Below are 25,531 nucleotides of genomic sequence, written 5' to 3'. Positions count from 1 at the left end.
CAACAGAAGAAATAGCATTATAAATATTCACTTACCTTTTATGATCTTCATCAGAATACACTGCCAGGAATTCCAGTTCCACAATAAATGTTTGATTTGTGCAATGTCCAAATACCTCCTTTTTGTTTGAGCGTTTAGCCCAGTAATCCAAATGTTCAATGCGTGATCGCTTAGTTCAGACGAAAAGTCAAAAAAGTTATATTACAGTTCGTAGAAACATGTCTACAAGAATAGAATCAATCTTTAGGATGCTTTTAACATAAATCTTCAATAATGCTCCAACCGGAGAATTCCTTTGTCTTCAGAAATGCAATGGAACTCAAGCTAACACGTGACCAGCTCGTGGCACTCTGACAGACCACTGACTCAATCCCCTCTCATTCCCCCCTCCTTCACAGTAGAAGCATCAAACAAGGTTCTAAAGACTGTTGACATCTAGTGGAATCCTTATGAAGTGCAATTTGACCCCATAGACACTGTATATTCGATAGGCCAAGAGAAAAACTACAAACCTCAGATTTACCACTTCCTGGTTGGATTTTTCCCAGGTTTTCGCCTGCCATATGAGTTATGTTATACTCACAGACATCATTCAAACAGTTTTAGAAACTTCAGAGTGTTCTATCCAAATCTACTAATAATATGCATATATTAGCAACTGGGGCTGAGTAGCAGGCAGTTCACTCTGGGCACACTTTTCATCCAAACGTGAAAATGCTGCCCCCTATCCCAAACAGGTTAACTCAACTGAGATAAGACCATTGGGTTAGACAACTAGGTTGCAGTTGGGATCCACAATATAAGTGTTTTATCTACAGTGTAGGTAAATGTACACACAGGTACATGATCATAAGATTATTTTAGAAAAAGTAATACTCTGATGCACTTTAAGCCCTAACAGTAAAAAAAAAAACGCAACATGCAACAATTTCAATGATTTTACTGAGTTACAGTTTACATAAGGAAATATGTCAATTCAAATAAATTAGGCCCTAATCTATGGATTTCACATGAATGGGCAGGGCCGCAGCCATGGGTGGGCCTAGTAGGGCATAGGCCCACCCACTTGTGAGCTAGGACCAGCCAATCAGAATGAGTCTTTCCCCACAAAAGGACTATATTACAGACAAGAAGTACTCCTCAGTTTCAGCTGTCCGGGTGGCTGGTCTCAGACAATCCCACAGGTGACGAAGCCAAATGTGGAGGTCCTGGGCTGGTGTGGTTACATGTGATTTGCGGTTGTGAGGCCGGTTGGACACACTGCCAAATTCTCTAAAATGACGTTGGGATCTTATTTCAGCTCATGAAACATGGGACCAACACTTTCCATGTTGCGTTTATATTTTTGTTCAGTATACATGCAGGGGTTCTACTCTGTGGAGAGTGATATTAGTGGTTATGGCACAGCTGCTGGACAACCAATGTGCAACATAACAGGGGTGTAGTCTAAATCAGATAAATGGGGAAAACACTTTAATGAGTCGAGAAAATATTAATTAGCTAAATGTTTGTTAGTGGTAATTAAATGTTGTTTAGTTGTTTGGGGATGAATCTGCATGCAGTATTTGAAATGGAAATGGAAAACAACGTGGCCTCGGTTGGCCTTGAATATCACACTCCAGGATGAAGCTCCTCATCACCAACAGCAGCAACAACTTCAACATTGTTATCAACATCAACGTCTTTATCATCAAAACCATCACTGTTGTCAAAAACATTCACAAAGTCTTCCCTTGGTTAAAAGAATGTTGAACAGAAAACAAATAAGCCCCTGATGACAACACATCGAATCCGGCCCGGTGATCCTTTGATATGCGACTTATTTATGTCTTTGTTGCACCACAGGCAAAGACAAAGTGTAGTCCATGTATAGAAACAGTCAAGGCGTATTTACTTCATCCCAGGCCTCCCAACTCTCTCTTCTTTACGAGCCAGAGCAGGAGGAGCGGTGCGGTGCCGAAGCCCCCAGAGTATTTGAAACAACGGGAAGAATTTATCACACTAGGGCAGTGCAATTACCTGGAGGGTGTTCACGTGACGGGAGATCAATGCGCCACAAAGCGCTCAGCCATCGACTCCCACGTCCCACCCTGTGACAAAGTAGTTCTGTGATTTCTCTTCATAGAAACAGAGGGAGTGGATTATCGGTCTTCTCCTATAGCCTCTCACTTTTTGATTTAGTGTCGGGGCAGTGGGACGGTGCTGAGACATTATTAAAGAGGCATTGTTTTACAAGGTGGGCAGGAGGAGGTAATGAATGCGGCGAGACAGAAACACCATTGCAAGGAATTTACAAGCTCATTAGGACACAACTCACTCACTACAAGGAGACAGGATACTATAGTGAAATGGGCTAGCCACAAGCTGCCTTCACCTGGGTTCAAATACTTTGCCTAGAGCAATGGAACCAATACAACAGTCAAAAAGTGCAAACCCTGCCCAACTGGCACTCGAGGCAGACTAAAGCAAATTCTGAAAAAAATTTAAAGACTTCAAATAGATTTGAACCCAGGTCTGGAGCTGCCAGGGACTGATAATTCACCTAGGTGGCCATGAGGCTGCTGTTCCCCTAGTCCACCAGCAGGGGGCCTCAGTGGGCCGAGTTCATAGTTTGTGTGCGTGTGTGGATTGGAGCAGTAGCACCAGCAGGTCTGTGGCCTCTGCTTTGCAGGTAGAGCCTCACCTCTCTAGCCTCTGACTGACCTAACTAGTGCCCCAGCCTGCTCACTGGGGGCCTCTCTGTGCTATCACCCCCTGGCCTTATGTTCTGTTACAAGAAGGGAAGACACAGTCTGACCCACAGGCAGGCGCACACACACACACACACACACACACATTCCTTAACAGTGTACATCTGTCTGCGCGCTGGGGCAAACCCCACACTATTAGGATATAAGGCACCTCTGGGTGTTAGGTGATTCATCCTAGTTTGTAGTCACTGAGACATAGGATGGGAGGAAAAAGGGAATAAAAAAAGGAGAGAAGGATAAGAGGAGGAAGGAAGTGCAACCAGGAAGTGAGTGGACACACACTGCGACGGTGGAATCCGTGGAATAAGAGAGGGCAAGGAAGAAGCTGGCTGGGGAATAATAGACTTGAGCTGCTTGGCTACTCTACCCACACAGCAGCCCAGCCCTAGCCTGGTATGCCTTTTCTCTTCTCTTTTAATGGTGGAGGAGAAGAAAAAAAGGAATGAAGTCAGCAAAAACAAAATGCCGCCATTAAATCATCTCTGCGGATCCTGTGTCAGGACGGTAATGGGAAACGCACTCATCATCCCAAAGGTTACTGCTCTTCCAGAACCTCCCTCCTCCTTTCTCTCCCTCCCTCCCCCAGTCCTTGTCTCAGACTTACTCATCCCCATGGTCAGAACACAGCTGTAGCTTCCCTCCGTTTAGGCCTGCTCCCCGTGTCTCTGTGGACCCTGGGCTAAGAGGGGCTGAGAGAGGGAAGCAGGGAGAATGAGGGATTGGGGCAGTTACAGTTCTCTACGCTGTGCTGATTCCATCTCTCTGAGTCTCAACCTCAAAGTGACACTGCTGCCTGTCTGTCTGCCTTTCTATTGGGCCCAACACGGAGTTCTTCTCTTCCAGTCCTGGGTTCAACATCCATTTGAATCTTTCAAATACTTTCAGCGTTTGCTGAATAATTTCAAATAGTGTTTGAATCCAGGTCTGGGCCCAACTCTGACTGTATTTTTTGTTGTTGCTGCCTATCCATCTGGTGCCAGACACATTGGAGTAACTGAAGATCTCGTACAACGGGGTGTTCTACTCCCTTCACAAACTGGCTCTAACCAGAATAAGAGGAGTGGGTGGCCCCGGTGCACAGCTGAGCAAGAGGACAAGTACATTAGAGTGTCTAGTTTGAGAAACAGACGCCTCACAAGTCCTCAACTGGCAGATTCATTAAATAGTACCCGCAAAACACCAGTCTCAACGTCAACAGTGAAGAGGTGACCCTGGGATGTTGGCCTTCTAGGCCACCACGTACCTATGTGAGAGACTCTCTCCAATACAACCCAACATTGCAGAGTTACGTGCATCCTTTGAAGCACACCCTTCTCATTAACCTTTGGTGAGTTATTCATATTTTTCAATAAACAAATACGGTTTTATATGTAAGATGGTTGAATAAAGAGCAAAATTATGGATTATTATTATTTGTGCCCTGGTCCTATAAGAGCTCTTTGTCACTTCTCAACAGCCGGGTTGTGACAAAAACTCACTCATTCTTATGTTTAATAAATGTGTGTGTGTGGCAGGCTTACAATGATGGCAAAAAAAAAAACATTTGAGAGTGCATTGACCCTGGTGCTAGAGGGGGTACGCAGCTGGAGGTTGAATGTTTGAAGGGGTACGGGACTATAAAAAGCTTGGGAACCACTGATCTAGAGCATCCCAAATATGCTGTATTTTTTGTTGTTGCTGCCTATCCATCTGGTGCCAGACACATTGGAGGCTTTTGTTATGCCGTTAACCAGATTGTCATCAAAAGCCTCTCTATTCTATGTCTGCCTCTCTCTCTTTCCCTCTCTACCGGTATCTGGCACTGTGTGAGAGGGAGAAAGAGAGAGGGGTGAATCGGTGCAGCAGCAGGAGTAGCCACAGAATCCGGGTTTAGCTGAAATAAACAGATCAACTTTGTGACAAAGAGAGAGAAAGAGAAGGAGAGAAAGAAAGAGAGAGAAAGAGAGGGAGAGAGAGAAGCAGACCACTCCTCCTCATCAGCTCTACTGGCCTGTTAAGGGTCAGCTGCCGGTGGCAGACGAGGAGGCACTTCCCCCGTAATAAATCAGAGATGACAGCGGGACGCACAAACGGAACGCTGTCCACCGTCGACACACCTTTACAACAATTACACTGAACAAAAATATAAATACAACAATTACACTGAACAAAAGTATAAATACAACAATTACACTGAACAAAAATATAAATACAACAATTACACTGAACAAAAATATAAATACAACAATTACACTGAACAAAAATATAAATACAACAATTACACTGAACAAAAATATAAATAAAACAATTACACTGAACAAAAATATAAATACAACAATTACACTGAACAAAAATATAAATACAACAATTACACTGAACAAAAATATAAATAAAACAATTACACTGAACAAAAATATAAATACAACAATTACACTGAACAAAAATATAAATAAAACAATTACACTGAACAAAAATATAAATACAACAATTACACTGAACAAAAATATAAATAAAACAATTACACTGAACAAAAATATAAATACAACAATTACACTGAACAAAAATATAAATACAACAATTACACTGAACAAAAATATAAATACAACAATTACACTGAACAAAAATATAAATACAACAATTACACTGAACAAAAATATAAATACAACAATTACACTGAACAAAAATATAAATACAACAATTACACTGAACAAAAATATAAATACAACAATTACACTGAACAAAAGTATAAATACAACAATTTCAAAGATTTTACTGAGTTAGAGTTCATACAAGGAAATCAGTAAATTGAAATAAATTCATTAGGCCGTAATCTATGGATTTCACATGAATGGGAATGTTGATCACAGATACCTTAAAAAAAAGGGGCGTGGATCAGAAAACCAGTCAGTATCTGGTGTGACCACCATTTGCGTCATGCAGCGCGACACATCTCCTTCACATAGAGTTGATCAGGTTGTTGATTGTGGCCTGTGGAACGTTGTCCCACTCCTCTTCATTGGCTGTGTGAAGACGCTGGATATGGGCGGAAACTGCAACATGCTGTCGTACACATCGTACACATCTATCTAGAGCAGGTACTCCCAAGCGCAATGCCATCGGGGGTACGCAAAATAAAACGTGGTTCGCATTTTATTTTATATATATATATATATGACAAGTGACCCCAAACTTTTGAACAGTAGTGTATGTGTGTATGTATGTATGTATGTATGTGTGTGTGTATGTATACAGTGCCTTGCGAAAGTATTCGGCCCCCTTGAACTTTGCGACCTTTTGCCACATTTCAGGCTTCAAACATAAAGATATAAAACTGTATTTTTTTGTGAAGAATCAACAACAAGTGGGACACAATCATGAAGTGGAACGACATTTATTGGATATTTCAAACTTTTTTAACAAATCAAAAACTGAAAAATTGGGCGTGCAAAATTATTCAGCCCCTTTACTTTCAGTGCAGCAAACTCTCTCCAGAAGTTCAGTGAGGATCTCTGAATGATCCAATGTTGACCTAAATGACTAATGATGATAAATACAATCCACCTGTGTGTAATCAAGTCTCCGTATAAATGCACCTGCACTGTGATAGTCTCAGAGGTCCGTTAAAAGCGCAGAGAGCATCATGAAGAACAAGGAACACACCAGGCAGGTCCGAGATACTGTTGTGAAGAAGTTTAAAGCCGGATTTGGATACAAAAAGATTTCCCAAGCTTTAAACATCCCAAGGAGCACTGTGCAAGCGATAATATTGAAATGGAAGGAGTATCAGACCACTGCAAATCTACCAAGACCTGGCCGTCCCTCTAAACTTTCAGCTCATACAAGGAGAAGACTGATCAGAGATGCAGCCAAGAGGCCCATGATCACTCTGGATGAACTGCAGAAATCTACAGCTGAGATGGGAGACTCTGTCCATAGGACAACAATCAGTCGTATATTGCACAAATCTGGCCTTTATGGAAGAGTGGCAAGAAGAAAGCCATTTCTTAAAGATATCCATAAAAAGTGTTGTTTAAAGTTTGCCACAAGCCATCTGGGAGACACACCAAACATGTGGAAGAAGGTGCTCTGGTCAGATGAAACCAAAATTGAACTTTTTGGCAACAATGCAAAACGTTATGTTTGGCGTAAAAGCAACACAGCTGAACACACCATCCCCACTGTCAAACATGGTGGTGGCAGCATCATGGTTTGGGCCTGCTTTTCTTCAGCAGGGACAGGGAAGATGGTTAAAATTGATGGGAAGATGGATGGAGCCAAATACAGGACCATTCTGGAAGAAAACCTGATGGAGTCTGCAAAAGACCTGAGACTGGGACGGAGATTTGTCTTCCAACAAGACAATGATCCAAAACATAAAGCAAAATCTACAATGGAATGGTTCAAAAATAAACATATCCAGGTGTTAGAATGGCCAAGTCAAAGTCCAGACCTGAATCCAATCGAGAATCTGTGGAAAGAACTGAAAACTGCTGTTCACAAATGCTCTCCATCCAACCTCACTGAGCTCGAGCTGTTTTGCAAGGAGGAATGGGAAAAAATGTCAGTCTCTCGATGTGCAAAACTGATAGAGACATACCCCAAGCAACTTACAGCTGTAATCGCAGCAAAAGGTGGCGCTACAAAGTATTAACTTAAGGGGGCTGAATAATTTTGCACGCCCAATTTTTCAGTTTTTGATTTGTTAAAAAAGTTTGAAATTTCCAATAAATGTCGTTCCACTTCATGATTGTGTCCCACTTGTTGTTGATTCTTCACAAAAAAATACACTTTTATATCTTAATGTTTGAAGCCTGAAATGTGGCAAAAGGTCGCAAAGTTCAAGGGGGCCGAATACTTTCGCAAGGCACTGTATATACACACATACATACATACATACATACATACATACATACATACATACATACATACATACATACATACACTACTGTTCAAAAGTTTGGAGTCACTTGTCATGTCTTTGTTTTGAAAGAAAATAAATTTTTTGTGTCCATTAAAATAACATCAAATTGATCAGAAATACAGTGTACTTCAGACATTGTTAATGTTGTAAATGACGATTGTAGCTGGAAACAGCAGATTTTTTTATGGAATATTTATTCTTGTCCTGAGAAATTGAAGATCTCGTACAACGTGGTGTACTACTCCCTTCACAAACTGGCTCTAACCAGAATAAAATGAGGAGTGGGTGGCCCCGGTGCACAGCTGAGCAAGAGGACAAGTACATTAGAGTGTCTAGTTTGAGAAACAGACGCCTCACAAGTCCTCAACTGGCAGATTCATTAAATAGTACCCGCAAAACACCAGTCTCAACGTCAACAGTGAAGAGGTGACCCTGGGATGTTGGCCTTCTAGGCCACCACGTACCTATGTGAGAGACTCTCTCCAATACAACCCAACATTGCAGCGTTATGTGCATCCTTTGAAGCACACCCTTCTCATTAACCTGTGGTGAGTTATTCATATTTTTCGATGAACAAATAAGGTTTTATATGTAAGATGGTTGAATAAAGAGCAAAATTATGGATTATTATTATTTGTGCCCTGGTCCTATAAGAGCTCTTTGTCACTTCCCAACAGCCGGGTTGTGACAAAAACTCACTCATTCTTATGTTTAATAAATGTGTGTGTGTGGCAGGCTTACAATGATGGCAAAAAACAACATTTGAGAATGCGTTGACCCTGGTGCTAGAGGGGGTACGCAGCTGGAGGTTGAATGTTTGAAGGGGTACGGGACTATAAAAAGTTTGGGAACCACTTATCTAGAGCATCCCAAATATGCTCAATGGGTTACCGGGTCTGGTGGGTATGCAGGCCAACTGGGACATTTTCAGCTTCCAGGAATTGTGTACAGATCCTTGCGACATGGGACCATGAATTATCATGCTGAAACATGAGGTGATGGCGACGGATGAATGGCACGACGATGGGCCTCAGGATCTCATCACGGTATTTCTGTGCATTCAAATTGCCATCGATAAAATGCAATTGTGTTCGTTGTCCGTAGCTTATGCCTGCCCATATCATAACCTCACTACCACCATGGGACACCCTTATTCACAATGTTAATATCAGCAAACCTGTCGCACCATACACACACTATCTGCCATCTGCCCGGTACAGCTGAAACCGGGATTCATCCGTGAAGATCACACTTCTCCAGCGTGCCAGTGGCCATCGAAGGTGAGCATTTTCCCATTGAACTTGGTTACGACGCCTAACTGCAGTCAGGTCAAGATCCTGGTGAGGACAAGGGGGCACTCAGATGAGCTTCCTTGAGATGGTTTCTGACAGTTTGTGCAGAAATTATTTGGTTGTGCAAACCCACAGTTTCATCAGCTGTCCGGGTGGCTGGTCTCAGACAATCCCATAGGTGAAGAAGCCGGAAGAGGAGGTCCTGGGCTGGCGTGGTTAGACGTGGTCTCCGGTTGAGAGGCTGGTTGGACATTCTGTCATATTCTCTAAAACGACCTTGGAGGCAGCCTTTGGTAAAGAAATTAACATTCAACTCGCTGGCAACAGCTCTGGTGGACATTCCTGCAGTCAGCATGCCAATTGCAAACTCCCTCAAAACTTGAGACATCTGTGGCATTCTGTTGTGTGACAAACTACACATTTTAGAGTGGCCTTTTATTGTCCTGAGCATAAGCTGCACCTGTGTAATGATCATGCTGTTTAATCAGATTCTTGACATACCACAACTGTCAGGTGGATGGAGTATCTTGGCAAAGGAGTAATGCTCACTAACAGGGATGTAAAACCAAAAAATCTGAGAGAAATAATATTTTTGTGCGCATGGAAACATGGGACCAATTACTTTACAAATTGCGTTAATATTTTGGCTCAGTGTAATTAGCTGTGTAACTCTCATTTATCAATATGGTGCTAAGGTGAAAAAGTCAAGAGTTTATTCAAGCTTTAATGCTGAGAGCTATAGGGGCCGGGAGGCCAGGAAACTTCACATACACACATATGAGTAGCAATATTAGTACTCTATAAATCACAGTTACTTTTACCCAATGTGGTAATACCACAACATGTTATAAATAATCACATATAGAAATGTATGTAAACGAATACTAATCACATATAGGCATGTGTGTAAACAAATATATTAACAATGAATATGTTTAGCAAGGAGTCCTTTAAGGTTCCTACTCAATAGTGAGCTTAACTCATTTTCTTCATAACACAGTAATAACAAAAGGCATATTATGATATAAAATCAAGTGTGAAGGCACAAATAAAATACACAAAAAAGCTTGGCTTGTCAATAAATACTGTACACACCGATCACACAACACAGCTAATAAGGTGTTTGTTCACACATTCTAAACTGTTGGAACACATAACATATTCTCAGGTTAAAAGTACATTTACTGTAGGCTACTATCGCCCTAATGGTTAGATACAGAGTTAGCCATAGTCTAACCCTAGGCCTAATGGTTAGATACAGACTTGACCATAGCCTAACCCTAGGCCTAATGGTTAGATACAGACTTGACCATAGCCTAACCCTAGGCCTAATGGTTAGATACAGAGTTAGCCATAGCCTAGGCCTAATGGTTAGATACAGAGTTGACCATAGCCTAACCCTAGGCCTAATGGTTAGATACAGAGTTGACCATAGTCTAGCCCTAGGCCTAATGGTTAGATACAGAGTTGACCATAGCCTAGGCCTAATGGTTAGATACAGAGTTGACCATAGCCTAACCCTAGGCCTAATGGTTAGATACAGAGTTGACCATAGTCTAGCCCTAGGCCTAATGGTTAAATACAGAGTTGGCCATAGCCTAGCCCTAGGCCTAATGGTTAGATACAGAGTTGGCCATAGCCTAGGCCTAATGGTTAGATACAGAGTTGACCATAGCCTAACCCTAGGCCTAATGGTTAGATACAGAGTTGACCATAGTCTAGCCCTAGGCCTAATGGTTAGATACAGAGTTAGCCATAGTCTAGCCCTAGGCCTAATGGTTAGATACAGAGTTAGCCATAGCCTAACCCTAGGCCTAATGGTTAGATACAGAGTTAGCCATAGCCCAACCCTAGGCCTAATGGTTAGATACAGAGTTTGCCATAGTCTAGCCCTAGGCCTAATGGTTAGATACAGAGTTGACCATAGCCTAACCCTAGGCCTAATGGTTAGATACAGAGTTAGCCATAGTCTAGCCCTAGGCCTAATGGTTAGATACAGAGTTAGCCATAGCCTAACCCTAGGCCTAATGGTTAGATACAGAGTTAGCCATAGCCCAACCCTAGGCCTAATGGTTAGGTACAGAGTTAGCCATAGTCTAGCCCTAGGCCTAATGGTTAGATACAGAGTTGACCATAGCCTAACCCTAGGCCTAATGGTTAGATACAGAGTTCGCCATAGTCTAGCCCTAGGCCTAATGGTTAGATACAGAGTTGACCATAGCCTAACCCTAGGCCTAATGGTTAGATACAGAGTTAGCCATAGCCTAACCCTAGGCCTAATGGTTAGATACAGAGTTAGCCATAGCCTAACCCTAGGCCTAATGGTTAGATACAGAGTTGACCATAGCCTAACCCTAGGCCTAATGGTTAGATACAGAGTTCGCCATAGTCTAGCCCTAGGCCTAATGGTTAGATACAGAGTTGACCATAGCCTAACCCTAAGCCTAATGGTTAGATACAGAGTTGACCATAGTCTAGCCCTAGGCCTAATGGTTAGATACAGAGTTGACCATAGCCTAACCCTAGGTCTAATGGTTAGATACAGAGTTGACCATAGTCTAGCCCTAGGCCTAATGGTTAGATACAGAGTTGACCATAGCCTAACCCTAGGCCTAATGGTTAGATACAGAGTTGACCATAGCCTAACCCTAGGCCTAATGGTTAGATACAGAGTTGACCATAGTCTAGCCCTAGGCCTAATGGTTAGATACAGAGTTCGCCATAGTCTAGCCCTAGGCCTAATGGTTAGATACAGAGTTGACCATAGCCTAACCCTAGGCCTAATGGTTAGATACAGAGTTGACCATAGCCTAACCCTAGGCCTAATGGTTAGATACAGAGTTGACCATAGCCTAACCCTAGGCCTAATGGTTAGATACAGAGTTGACCATAGCCTAACCCTAGGCCTAATGGTTAGATACAGAGTTGGCCATAGCCTAGGCCTAATGGTTAGATACAGAGTTAGCCATAGCCTAACCCTAGGCCTAATGGTTAGATACAGAGTTGACCATAGCCTAACCCTAGGCCTAATGGTTAGATACAGAGTTGACCATAGCCTAACCCTAGGCCTAATGGTTAGATACAGAGTTGACCATATCCCAACCCTAGGCCTAATGGTTAGATACAGAGTTGGCCATTGCCTAGGCCTAATGGTTAGATACAGAGTTAGCCATAGCCTAACCCTAGGCCTAATGGTTAGATACAGAGTTGACCATAGCCTAACCCTAGGCCTAATGGTTAGATACAGAGTTCGCCATAGTCTAGCCCTAGGCCTAATGGTTAGATACAGAGTTGACCATAGTCTAGCCCTAGGCCTAATGGTTAGATACAGAGTTGACCATAGCCTAACCCTAGGCCTAATGGTTAGATACAGAGTTGACCATAGTCTAGCCCTAGGCCTAATGCTTAGATACAGAGTTGACCATAGTCTAGCCCTAGGCCTAATGGTTAGATACAGAGTTGACCATAGTCTAGCCCTAGGCCTAATGGTTAGATACAGAGTTGACCATAGTCTAGCCCTAGGCCTAATGGTTAGATACAGAGTTGACCATAGCCTAGCCCTAGGCCTAATGGTTAGATACAGAGTTGACCATAGTCTAGCCCTAGGCCTAATGGTTAGATACAGAGTTGACCATAGTCTAGCCCTAGGCCTAATGGTTAAATACAGAGTTGACCATAGTCTAGCCCTAGGCCTAATGGTTAGATACAGAGTTGACCATAGCCTAGCCCTAGGCCTAATGGTTAGATACAGAGTTGACCATAGTCTAGCCCTAGGCCTAATGGTTAAATACAGAGTTGGCCATAGCCTAGCCCTAGGCCTAATGGTTAGATACAGAGTTGGCCATAGCCTAGGCCTAATGGTTAGATACAGAGTTGACCATAGCCTAACCCTAGGCCTAATGGTTAGATACAGAGTTGACCATAGTCTAGCCCTAGGCCTAATGGTTAGATACAGAGTTGGCCATAGCCTAGCCCTAATGGTTAGATACAGAGCCATGCATGGTAGGGCTGGAGTAGGTTAACTGGTTAGCTGGAGTAAGTTTATCTGTCGTAGGGTTAGCTGGTTAGCTGGAGTAGGGTTAGCTGATTAGCTGCAGTAGGGTTAGCTGTAGTAGGCTTAACAGGTTAGCTGGAGTAGGGTTAGCTGATTAGCTGCAGTAGGGTTAGCTGTAGTAGGCTTAACAGGTTAGCTGGAGTAGGGTTAGCTGATTAGCTGCAGTAGGGTTAGCTGTAGTAGGGTTAACAGGTTAGCTGGAGTAAGTTTAGCTGTAGTAGGGTTAACTGGTTAACTGTAGTAAGTTTAGTTGTAGTAGGGTTAACTGGAGTAGGGTTAGCTGATTAGCTGTAGTAGGGTTAACTGGTTAGCTGGAGTAGGGTTAGCTGTAGTAGGGTTAGCTGATTAGTAGGGTTAACTGTCTAGCTGGTTAGTTGGAGTAGGGTTAGCTGTAGTAGTACTAGCTGGAATAGGGTTAGTGGTACTAGGGTTAGTTGATTAGCTGTTGTATGTTTAGCTGTAGTGGGGTTAACTGGCTAGCTGGAGTAGGCTTAGCTGATTAGCTGGCTAGCTGGTTAGTTGGAGTAGGGTTAGCTGTAGTAGTACTAGCTGGAATAGGGTTAGTGGTACTAGGGTTAGTTGATTAGCTGTTGTATGTTTAGCTGTAGTGGGGTTAACTGGCTAGCTGGTTAGCTGGAGTAGGCTTAGCTGATTATCTGCAGTATGTTTAGCTGTAGTAGGGTTAACTGGCTAGCTGGTTAGCTGGTTATCTGTAGTGGGTTAGCTGGTTAGCTGTAGTGGGTTAGCTGTAGTAGGGTTAGCTGTAGTAAGGTTGGCTGGTTAGTTGTAGCAGGGTTAGCTGTAGCAGGGTTAGCTGGAGTAGGGTTAGCTGTTTAGCTGAAGTAGGGTCAGATGTAGTAAGTTTAGCTGGTTAGCTGTGGTAGGTTTAGCTGTAGTAAGGTTAGCTTGTTAGCTGTGGTAGGGTTAGCTGGTTAGCTGCAGTAAGGTTAGCTGGTTAGCTGTAGTAAGGTTAGCTTGAGAAGGATTAGCTTGAGTAAGGTTAGCTGGTTAGCTGTATCTCATGGACAGTCCTCTAAATTTGTTGTGGAGGAGGCAGAAGAGGATGAGGAGGTAGAGGGAGAACGAAGATGAGGAGGACTTTCTAATCTCCATAGGAAAACCACCAAATGTATTTCCTCAGCAGATTTTCCAGTGGACCTAAGCATTATGTGAGGTTTGGCAGCTCCCAGTGGCATGCATATAGGGTCCCCAGACAGATGAGGGGAAGAGAAAAGGAGTGACAGAGGGTCCTGGGATGGGGGTGAGTGGAGGAGTGACATGTGAGGGCAAACTGTGACACTTCTGTCAAGGACCCTGACAGACAGACAGACCACATGGCAGCTGCTCAGTTGTCAGCACTCACTATGGGGCACTGGGGAGATGCGCACACACATACACAGAGCTGGGCTGCTTTTAAAGAAGTGTCAGTTAAACTGTCACTTTAAAATACTAATGAGAGGAAGGGAGACTAAGATGCCTAGACATCTACTGTACACTCACACATTAGAAGTTACAATAACCATTCATACAAATGTTGCTATAATTATTATGTTAAACCTTAGGCTGCTGTAGAGGCTAAGCGGCAACTTACTTCTCAAAAGCCAGAAAGGGCAATCATTCTACTAAAAACCACTACTTTTTCAAGGTCTACTAGTCCTCTACTCTAGAAAGTTCTATCCGATGACAACACTAGAAGAAGATTATGAAAGCCTAAGTTCAAGTGCATCTCCAATTAAAGGCCTTTACTGAGGAAAACACCATGTGATTGGACCACAAATGACGAGTCAATACAACTGATTGGATGTGGTGATAAGATGCTCAGGGAGGTCAAACGAGTGAAGTGGCATCATAGAATGGATGAGAGAGCGAGAGAGAGAGGGGGGAATCAGTCCAGTTAGGCCATAGTCCTTATAGAAGGGCCCTTAGAGATGACAATGACGATCACAAAGGGCCTGTCCAATAAGACCAACATGTCCTTTCTTACAAGAATGACCAGTTCAGTAATACTGAACCTCCCAACATTTTATTTGCGCAAGTATTTTAGAATTCCTCAAAGTTAATTTCAATTTCTGCCTCTCTCCCTCAATTTTAATTGGACGGCCAGTCGGTGGTCCAATTTGGGTCATGAAGACGACCATGGTTGTGAACGTCAAAGATGGCCATCTGATCCCACACCCGCCGCCGTCATTCTTCCACGTAATTAAGTCCCTCTCTGTCTCTAAGCCAAAGGTCTGCTTCTCTCTCTCATCTGTCCAGCAGTGTCTAGGTGTGGGGAGGTGAGGAGAGGTGTCTGCCCCGGCTCTCACAACCTGTGCAATGCAAAGATAGAAAGAGTCAGGGCAGGCAGCACACCTCACAGCCCCCGACCTCCTTAACCTATAAAACACTGACAGAACCACACATTAGCTTAACCTTAAACACTGATAACTAATACAGCTCACAGAAAGAACCCTATGGAGTAATAAAGTGAATGTGTCATACGCTTTCAGTTGAAATTAGCCTATGACCACGTTTCCATCCAACCATGCGGATGAATTACCTGACGCATGAAAAAAGTCCCGACCGGACTGATGGAAGCATTAAATACTGGTACAACTTTAGAAATGGCGACAGACGTTTAGATTTGTTTCTTCGACATGGTGGGAACTTATTGTGTCAAAATGTATTATGGGAGAAAGGGCGGCAGGAACGCCTTTATGTGCAAATATTGATATAATAACCATCAAATCGAAGTAAACTTGGAGTCACGCGATGATATGTTGTGTGGTCCTCCCACAACGACTCGGGAAAGCATGCAGTTTATTAGGCTACAGATGAAATAAGTTATGATGAACTTCATGCTCCTTTCCAATAAATACTGAGGGTCTTATTCTGGTGACATGATGATGGATGCTTGGCTGCCGTTTGACAAATACAAATAATATCGCTCTTATCCATTATAATCTCATCATGTAGACTAGTCTACCCGCACTGTATCTGTGAGCTGTTGGCTAGAGCACATGTGACAAGACCAGAGTGGGCACATTTGTTATATAATGCAACAGTTTTCTGCAAAACCATCAGTAAATGAGATGGAAACCCATTTAACTTGTATTTTTCATTTGCTACATGAGAATTTAACGGTAAAAGCTATTTTATGTGCACTACGTCATCACACACAGCCTTTTATCCACCAACAGTCTGATGGAAACATCTCTGGTGGGAAAATGCACATTTTAGAATATTCGCATGAAACTCTGTTGCAAACTCAGCTGATGACAGTCACAGTTTGTAGGTCATATGGAAGGCAACTACAGTGGTCTATACACTCAGAAATAAATACACTCTGATAAATCAGTCAGTTTACAGTGTGTTAATGCTGACTGCTTTAATTCACACACTATTGAAGGATGTAGTAAAGTTCCGGCCCTGTTTAAGCAGCGTGAGACAGTTGAACCTCTGATGGGAGACAAGGGCAGATCAGGTTGTTCATTACATCTTGATGATGTGTGTAAATGCAGTTGGCAGCTCAAAAGAGGTGTTCTATAGAGCTGCTGGCCTCAGCCCTGCTCACCAGCCCCCCCTCGCTCAGCCTACGCAAGGCAGCCAAGGCCTAATGAAGACTGAACTTTAATCTTCAGGAGGATACAGCTCCTCACACACACACACACACACACACACAGGTGTTCACACACACACACACACACACACATTTGAATACACGCATGCACACAGACCTCCTTCCGCCCTCTCTCCTCACCTCCACACACATCCCCTCCCTTCACACACACTGTGACCCACCTGACAAGGTTCTCATTGTCCCCGGGTCCTTTGCAGGAGGTACAGTCAGTCCTGGTGTCGTCGGCTTTAGGGGTCTTCTTCTGCATTACAGACTGACGCTGACGCCGTTCACGTAGAGCAGGTTCCTATGGAAACACACAGGCTGATTAGAGCCGACAATGCTGTGTGTGTGTATGTGAGTGTGTTAATGGTGTAGAAGAGGTGTTAAGAAAGAGAAAAATCCAGGTGAATAGAGTAGTACTGTATGTAACATATGGGGTGTGTATGCACTAGTTGTGAGTGTGTCAGGGAGGTTAGGAGATGGAGGAATGTTTGGTAACAAAGTAGAACAGTGACATACCTGCACTTCAAACTGCTCTTCTTCACAGATGGACACCCTCTTCCTCTTCTGCCCTCTGGTTCTCTGTGGAATACATAATGTGTTTCATTGCAGTCCGTCTTAACTAAGCTAGAATTGTGTGGTCATTTATTTGCTAATTGATTGATCTGTGTGAGTTGATGAGAGATAATTGACCCCAGCTCTGGTCAGTCTCTTGAGCCTTGACAGATTATCAGCTAGCCATGCAAGGGCACAAGGTCACAGCACGGTCACTTGTGGAAAATGTCAATGTTTCTCCACTTTGAGTTGTTGAGTTATCAGGCAAATCATTAGTTATTGGTATTTTGTCTGAGAATCTGTCAAAATAATAATTTGACTTAATTAGATATTATGCTCCACAAAGTATTGGCAGCATCAGACAAATCTAACTTTATTTATTGCTTGCTTGTTATCCAAAGGACTCAGGAGCCAGTGGAAGTTTGTTTATGACGTCGTCTGCTCCCTCAGCCGTTTGTCAAATAAAGAAAATCCACTATGCTCTCTGCATTTTGCAACAATACCACAGAAAGCATCAATTGTTTTCCAAATACATTTTTTGTTTGTTTGTTCTGTATTTAATCCTCTAATGCCGTGAGGCTGGTGTTCTGTTTTACCTCTGGCCATACAAGACAAGAGAGCCACACAGGTCCTATTCATAGCTAGAGTAACACTGCCTGTCAGTTGCACGAGAGAGAGAGAGAGAGAGAGTGAGAGAGAAAGGGGCAGGATAGAGAGAGAGAGAGAGAGAGAGAGAGAGAGAGAGAGAGAAGGGAGCGGGAAAGGGAGAGGCATAGAGAGAGAGAGAGAGAGAGAAAGGGGCAGGAGGGAGAGAGAGAGAGAGAGAGAGAGAGAGAGAGAGAGAGAAGGGAGCGGGAAAGGGAGAGGCAGAGAGAGAGAGAGAGTGAGAGAGAAAGGGGCAGGATAGAGAGAGAGAGAGAGAGAGAGAGAGAGAGAGAGAGAGAGAAGGGAGCGGGAAAGGGAGAGGCATAGAGAGAGAGAGAGAGAGAGAGAGAGAGAAAGGGGCAGGAGGGAGAGAGAGAGAGAGAAAGAGAGAGAGAGAGAGAGAGAGAGAGAGAAGGGAGCGGGAAAGGGAGAGGCAGAGAGAGAGAGAGAGTGAGAGAGAAAGGGGCAGGATAGAGAGAGAGAGAGAGAGAGAGAAGGGAGCGGGAAAGGGAGAGGCAGAGAGAGAGAGAGAAGGGAGCGGGAAAGGGAGAGGCAGAGAGAGAGAGAAAGCTGTCGGGATATGGCTGCTCCCTCCCTCCACCTCTTCATGGATCCCACTTATCTACAGCCACCATACCCTGATCCTCTTCCGATATACTGCCCCAGCCCCTGCCTCCCCTCCATCCTCCCTCCCAGTCTCAGCTCCCTGAAGGAACATAACAGATAGTCATCAGAGAGAGGGGAGAAAAACACTCTTCAGTCCTCTTCCATTTTATATTTTCCCCAGTCTTTTGTTTTTAGACTGTCAATAACCAACCCCCTCCACACCTGGAAGGAGAGAGCCTGAGGAACACTCCTCTGTGGCCACTCATTGCTTGGCTGCCTAGCAAGAGTCAGAGAACACCCTAGTGTCTGTCTGTCTCCCTCTCAGACAACACAAAAACAATCTGTTCTTCCTTTTCAAATAGACAAAAATGAACACAAAAAACAACCACAAATGTCTTCTCCTTCTGGACGTGTATCTGTTATGTCAGAGAGATGGAGGGAAGGGAGAGAAAGGGGGAGGGAAGAGGGGCGAAGGTGGTGTAGAGTGGAGCAGCAGCAGTATCGACGGCTGTGCTGTGTTGAGGAGGTCTGGGTTAATGTGTTTTTCTGTTAGCTCGCATAAAGCGGCGTGCCCAGAAGAACGCTTGGCTGAGGACCCTGCTGCTGGAAGTACTCTGGGATTAAGCTGGCTTTTTCTGATTTCCTCTCGCTGCGTCCGCTCCAGTCGAGGAGCTTCAATTCTGCATTTATCTTCAAACGCAAGGCGTGCGATGGCAGCCGCTGAAAGGGACCTGCTTTGCATTTTTTATGCTTTTACCAGGGCACCCCGGTGCTGGCACAGCGTTAAAGCCCAGTTTCAATTAATCAGGGCTGGCTAATCGACCTCCCGCTGGCCCCTGCATTAGGATGAGTGTTGGAGTGTGTGTGTGTGTGTGTGTGTAGGGCCACAGAGGTAAGATGGCCCATTGCCACTCTGTGGTGCAGCTCAGCCTCCTCTGGCCCATGTTCAGGGCCTGCTGACTGAGTACACTGCCTACTGGAGGGTAGTGCCCTTCTAACTCAACATGTGCCCTCAATGTCACAGAGTATGGAGGAGATGTGAAGGACTTCCTACACAGAGCCTGACAGTTATATTCCACTTATATACCCATGGGAGGGAGGTCAGCTTTAATACTACAGATGCTTTGATGGAAGCTACAATCTACTTGTCTGTGTAATTTCTAATCCGCCATATATTTATTATTTGGGGGAATACACACACATACAAAAGTTTTCAGAATGACACAAATATTAATTTCCACAAAGTTTGCTGCTTCAGTGTCTTTAGATATTTTTGTCAGATGTACTATGGAATACTGAAGTATAATTACAAGCATTTCATAAGTGTCAAGTGCTTTTATTGACAATTACATGAAGTTGATGCAAGAGTCAATATTTGCAGTGTTGATCCTTCTTTTTCAAGACCTCTGCAATCTGCCCTGGCATGCTGTCAATTAACTTCTGGGCCACATCCTGACTGACGGCAGCCCATTCTTGCATAATCAATGCTTGAAGTTTGTCAGAATTTGTGGGTTTTTGTTTGTCCACCTGCCTCTTGAGGATTGACCACAAGTTCTCAATGAGATTAAGGTCTAGGGAGTTTCCTGGCCATGGACCCAAAATATTGATGTTTTGTTCCCTGAGCCACTTAGTTATCACTTTTGTCTTATGGCAAGGTGCTCCATCATGCTGGAAAAGGCATTGTTCGTCACCAAACTGTTCCTGGATGTTTGGGAGAAGTTTCTCTCGGAGGATGTGTTGGTACCATTCTTTATTCATGGCTGTGTTCTTAGGCAAAATTGTGAGTGAGCCCACTCCCTTGGCTGAGAAGCAACCCCACACATGAATGGTCTCAGGATGCTTTACTGTTGGCATGACACAGGACTGATGGTAGCACTCACCTCGTCTTCTCCGTACAAGCTTTTTTCCAGATGCCCCAAACAATCGGAAAGTGGATTCATCAGAGAAAATTACTTTACCCCAGTCCTCAGCAGTCCAACCCCTGTACCTTTTGCAGAATATCAGTCTGTCCCTGATGTTTTTCCTGGAGAAAAGTGGCTTCTTTGCTGCCCTTTTTGACACCAGGCCATCCTCCAAAAGTCTTCGCTACACTGTGCGTGCAGCTCTGTACTGGTGATGCCCCGATCCCGCAGTTGATTCAACTTTAGGAGACGGTCCTGGGGCTTGCTGGACTTTCTTGGGCGCCCTGAAGCCTCCTTCACAACAATTGAACCACTCTCCTTGAAGTTCTTGATGATCCGAGAAATGGTTGATTTAGGTGCAATCTTACTGGCAACAATATCCTTGCCTGTGAGGCCCTTTTTGTGCAAAGCAATGATGACGGCATGTGTTTCCTTGCAGGTAACCATGATTGACAGAGGAAGAACAATGATTCCAAGCACCACCCTCCTTTTTAAGCTTCCAGTCTGTTATTTGAACTCAATCAGCATGACAGAGTGATCTCCAACCTCATCAACACTCACACCTGTGTTAATGAGAGAATCACTGACATGATGTCAGCTGGTCCTTTTGTGGCAGGGCTGAAATGCAGTGGAATTTTTTGGGGGAGGGGATTAATTTCATTACATGGCAAAGAGGGACTTTGCAATTAATTGGAATTCATCTGATCACTCTATATAACATTCTGTAGTACATGCAAATTGCCATCATACAAACCGAGACAATTAATATTTGTGTCATTCTCAAAACTTTTGGCCATGACTGTACACACACACACACACACACACACACACACACACACACACACACAGTACCAGTCAAAAGTTTGGACACACCAAATAATTTAAGGGTTTTTCTTTAATTTAACTCTTTCATAATAATAGTGAATACTTCAAAACTATGAAATTACACATATATAATCATGTAGTAACCAAATAAGTATTTAGATTCTTCAAGGTAACCCCCCTTTGCCTTGATGACAGCTTTGCACACTCTTGGCATTCCCTCAACCAGCTTCACCTGGAATGCTTTTCCAAACTTTTCTAACTCATCCCAAACCATCTTAGTTGGGTTGAGGTCGGGTGATTGTGGAGTCCAGGTCATCTGATGCAGCACTCCATCACTCTCCTTCTTGGTCAAATAGCCCTTACAAAAGCCTAGAGGTGTGTAGGGTCATTGTCCTGTTGAAAAACAAATTATAGTCCCACTAAGACTATAAAAAAAAATTATAGTCCCATCTGCAAACCAGATGGGATGGTGCATCGCTGCAGAATGCTGTGGTAGCCATGCTGGTTAAGTGTGCCTTCAATTCTAAATAAATCACATAGTGTCACCAGCAAAGCACCCCCACACCATCACACCTCCTCCTCCACGCTTCACGGTGGGAACCACACATGGGGAGATCATCTCTTCACCTATTCTACGTCTCACAAAGACACAGCGGTTGGAACCAAAAATCTCAAATTTGGACTTATCAGACCAAAGGACAGATTTCCACCAGTCTAATGTCCATTACTCGTGTTTCTTGGCCCAAGAACTTGACTTTCCCAGTTAAATAAAAGGTTAAGTAAAAAATAAATAAAAAAGCAAGTCTCTTCGTCTTATTGGTGTCCTTTAGTAGTGGTTTCTTTGCAGCAATTCGACAATGATGGCCTGATTCACACAGTCTCCTCTGATCAGTTGATGTTGAGATGTGTCTGTTACTTGAACTCTGTGAAGCATTTATTTGGGCTGCAATCTGAGGTGCAGTTAACTCTATTGAACGTATCTTCTGCAGCAGAGGTAACTCTAGGTCTTCCTTTCCTGTGGCGGTCCTCACGAGAGCCAGTTTCATCATAGTGCTCGATGGTCATTGCGACTGCACATGAAGAAACATTCAAAGTTCTTGAAATTTTCCGGATTGACTGACCTTTAAGTCTTATTTGAGCTGTAATCTTGCCATAATATGGACTTGGTATTTTACCAAATAGGGATATCTTCTGTATACCACCTCTAATTCGTCACAACACAACTAATTGGCTCAAACGCATTAAGGAGCAAAGAAATTCCACAAATTAGCTTTTAACAAGGCACACCTGTTAATTAAAATGCATTCCAGGTGACTACCTCATGAATCTGGTTGAGAGAACGCCAAGAGTGTGCAAAGCGATCATCAATGCAAAGGGTGGCTACTTTGAAGAATGTCAAATATAAAATATATTTAGATTTGTTTAACACTTTTTTGGTTACTACATGATTCAATATGTGTTATTTCATAGTTGTGATGTCTTCACTATTATTTGACAATGTAGAAAATAGTAAAAATAAAGAAAAACCCTTGAATGAGTAGGTGTGTCCAAACGTTTGACTGGTGTGTGTGTGTGTGTGTATGTGTCTATTTATATTTCATCTGTGCTCAAAAAATAAAGGGAACACTAAAATAACACATCCTAGATCTGAATGAATGAAATATTCTTATTAAATAGTTTTTTCTTTACATAGTTGAATGTGCTGACAACAAAATCGCACAAAAATGATCAATGGAAATCAAATTTATCAACCTATGGAGGTCTGGATTTGGAGTCACACTCAAAATTAAAGTGGAAAACCACACTACAGGCTGATCCAACTTTGATGTAATATCCTTAAAACAAGTCAAAATGAGGCTCAGTAGTGTGTGTGGCCTCCACGTGCCTGTATGACCTCCCTACAACGCCTGGGCATGCACCTGATGAGGTGGCGGATGGTCTCCTGAGGGATCTCCTCCCAGACCTGGACTAAAACATCCGCCAACTCTTGGACAGTCTGTGGTGCAACGTGGCGTTGGTGGATGGAGCGAGACATGATGTCCCAGATGTGCTCAATTGGATTCAGGTCTGGGGAACGGGCGGGCCTGTCCATAGCATCAATGCCTTCCTCTTGCAGGAACTGCTGACACACTCCAGCCACATGTGGTCTAGCATTGTCTTGCATTAGGAGGAACCCAGGGCCAACCGCACCAGCATATGGTCTCACAAGGGGTCTGAGGATCTCATCTCGGTACCTAATGGCAGTCAGGCTACCTCTGGCGAGCACATGGAGGCCCCCCAAAGAAATGCCACCCCACACCATGACTGACACTCAGCCAAACCGGTCATGCTGGAGGATGTTGCAGGCAGCAGAACGTTCTCCACGGCGTCTCCAGACTGTCACGTCTGTCACATGCTCAGTGTGAACCTGCTTTCATCTGTGAAGAGCACAGGGCGCCAGTGGCGAATTTGCCAATCTTGGTGTTCTCTGGCAGATGCCAAACGTCCTGCACGGTGTTGGGCTGTAAGCACAACCCCCACCTGTGGACGTCGGCCCTCTGACCGTTAGAACAAACACATGCACATTTGTGGCCTGCTGGAGGTCATTTTGCAGGGCTTTGGCAATGCTCCTCCTGCTCCTCCTTGCAGAAAGGCGGAGGTAGCGGTCCTGCTGCTGGGTTGTTGCCCTCCTACGGCCTCCTCCACGTCTCCTGATATACTGGCCTGTCTCCTGGTAGCGCCTCCATGCACTGGACACTACGCTGACAGACACAGCAAACCTTCTTGCCACAGCTCGCATTGATGTGCCATCCTGGATGAGCTGCACTACCTGAGCCACTTGTGTGAGTTGTAGACTCCGTCTCATGCTACCACTAGAGTGAAAGCACCGCCAGCATTCAAAAGTGACCAAAACATCAGCCAGGAAGCATATGAACTGAGAAGTGGTCTGTGGTTATCACCTGCAGAACCACTCCTTTACTGGGGGTGTCTTGCTAATTGCCTAGAATTCCCACCTGTTGTCTATTCCATTTGTACAACAGCATGTGAAATTTATTGTTTAAGTGTTCCCTTTATTTTTTTTGAGCAGTACATATATATATATATATATATATATATATATATATATATATATATATATATATATATATATATATATATATATATATATATATATATATATATATATATATATATATATTACACACACAAATCTGTAAATATATTTTCCTTTACTATTATCCCCTAACCCTACCACCCCTTCCCTAATTGGAGTAAACTAATGGACAACACCAGTTAGGCTTCTACTTCCAGCTGATACATATACAATGTATTTTACAAAGTTATTATTTTTTTAAATTTTTTATTATCCCATCTTTCCTCAACCCCTCCATCTCTGAAGACCATTTCTATTTTGTCATATATTTTTAACTGTGCTGTTTCACAAAAGTTCTGAACCTATATACATTTTATGGACACTTTTATTTTCCATATACTCTGTCTTTTCAACACTCATTGAATCATTACATCTCAGAACCATCAGTTCCGGCCCACACTATATAGCATTTTTAAGGAAGCTTGGTCTTTGCTTCTTGTAATATAATCTACTGACAATATCTCACATTTTCAGGCCTATATCTCCAAAACGAATCATTCCAGACCAAAACCATGCTGCATTTTCAAAAGGTTTGGTAATCATTGCTTCTTCTTCTAGAATCTTCTGTGTGACAGTGTGTGTAATGGGGTGGTGATGAAGCATGGCCCTGCTCTAACACCCCTCCATGATTACACAGGAACATCCTGTATGAACATATGCCATTAGTCTAGTGAGAATGATGATGAGAATTAAGTTACTACATCTAGTTACCACTGGGTCTTCTGCTCCGTTAACTTCTCTAATCCTGCATGGTGCTGTGAAATGATTCATGGCTGTTAAAGATGCAATGATGTACTTAATTAAAAGATTGATTTAGCTCAGAGTCATACAAACTGCCCCCAGTTAATATTTCCTCACCTGAGCAGAGACTCTGATTAGGTATGCTGAGTAGGTACGCTGTGTGTGTACGTGTGTGTGTGCACATTTTACCTTATATCTTATTTTAATAACGTTTTATGTTAGTCTGCATTGCACTGAATTCTGCATTGGATTTGTGTTGATCTTTCCCTGGCCTTTCATAGATTACCTTAATGGAGTCAACAAGTATAGAGAGCAAATAGTTAAACAAACTCATACTCTGGGCCCCACCCACACTAACGCCGCAGGCAGGAGAAGTGGCTTCGAAGAGAGCGAGGAAGGGCGAGATGGAGGTAGGGAGGGCTGAAGTGAAGGAGCCAACTGGCAGTGGTTCTACCATCTAGCAGTTAGCATTTATAATGATAAGTGTTCCATCTGCTGAGTGGTGGAGGAGGAGCCAAAGTCGACAGA

At 43.4% G+C, this 25,531-nt stretch overlaps 2 protein-coding genes across 7 annotated transcripts in view; both read right to left on the bottom strand.

Moving 5' to 3' along the window:
- Positions 1–25,531, bottom strand: part of LOC110488131 (PHD finger protein 14) — a 125,239-nt gene that overhangs the window by 55,866 nt on the left and 43,842 nt on the right. For 4 of the 6 annotated variants that reach the window (XM_036971654.1, XM_036971651.1, XM_036971653.1 and 1 more), the window contains exons 17-18: positions 17,117–17,179; positions 16,777–16,901 (exon numbers count right to left, since the gene is read on the bottom strand). In XM_036971654.1, the coding sequence (XP_036827549.1) occupies positions 16,777–16,901; positions 17,117–17,179 (188 nt within the window). Of the gene's footprint in view, positions 1–13,520; positions 15,306–16,776; positions 16,902–17,116; positions 17,180–25,531 lie in introns of those variants that run through there. The other 2 variants (XM_036971655.1, XM_036971656.1) reach the window with 1 other exon arrangement.
- On the bottom strand, positions 9,634–13,070 carry LOC118946518. The gene is made up of 2 exons (XM_036971657.1): positions 10,511–13,070; positions 9,634–10,390 (listed from the first exon to the last, which is right to left on the bottom strand). Exons 1-2 carry the CDS (start codon positions 12,937–12,939, stop codon positions 10,054–10,056), a joined length of 2,766 nt encoding a protein of 921 aa, XP_036827552.1. The 5' UTR covers positions 12,940–13,070; the 3' UTR covers positions 9,634–10,053.

Source organism: Oncorhynchus mykiss, chromosome 32 (genome assembly GCF_013265735.2).
Source record: "Oncorhynchus mykiss isolate Arlee chromosome 32, USDA_OmykA_1.1, whole genome shotgun sequence".
Taxonomy (NCBI): Eukaryota; Metazoa; Chordata; class Actinopteri; order Salmoniformes; family Salmonidae; genus Oncorhynchus; species Oncorhynchus mykiss.
The sequence above is the reverse complement of the archived record's forward strand: the minus strand, read 5'-3'. Positions and strand labels throughout refer to the sequence as shown.

What these genes read in the sequence shown, in the direction of transcription:
- LOC118946518 (XM_036971657.1), bottom strand. Translation starts at nt 12,939, where the DNA reads ATGGCTCTGTATCTAACCATTAGGGCTAGGCTATGGCCAACTCTGTAT. An exon ending in ACTCTGTATTTAACCATTAG is followed by an intron (nt 10,391 to 10,510) that starts GCCTAGGGCTAG and finishes TCTAACCATTAG; the next exon opens with GCCTAGGGCTAGACTATGGT.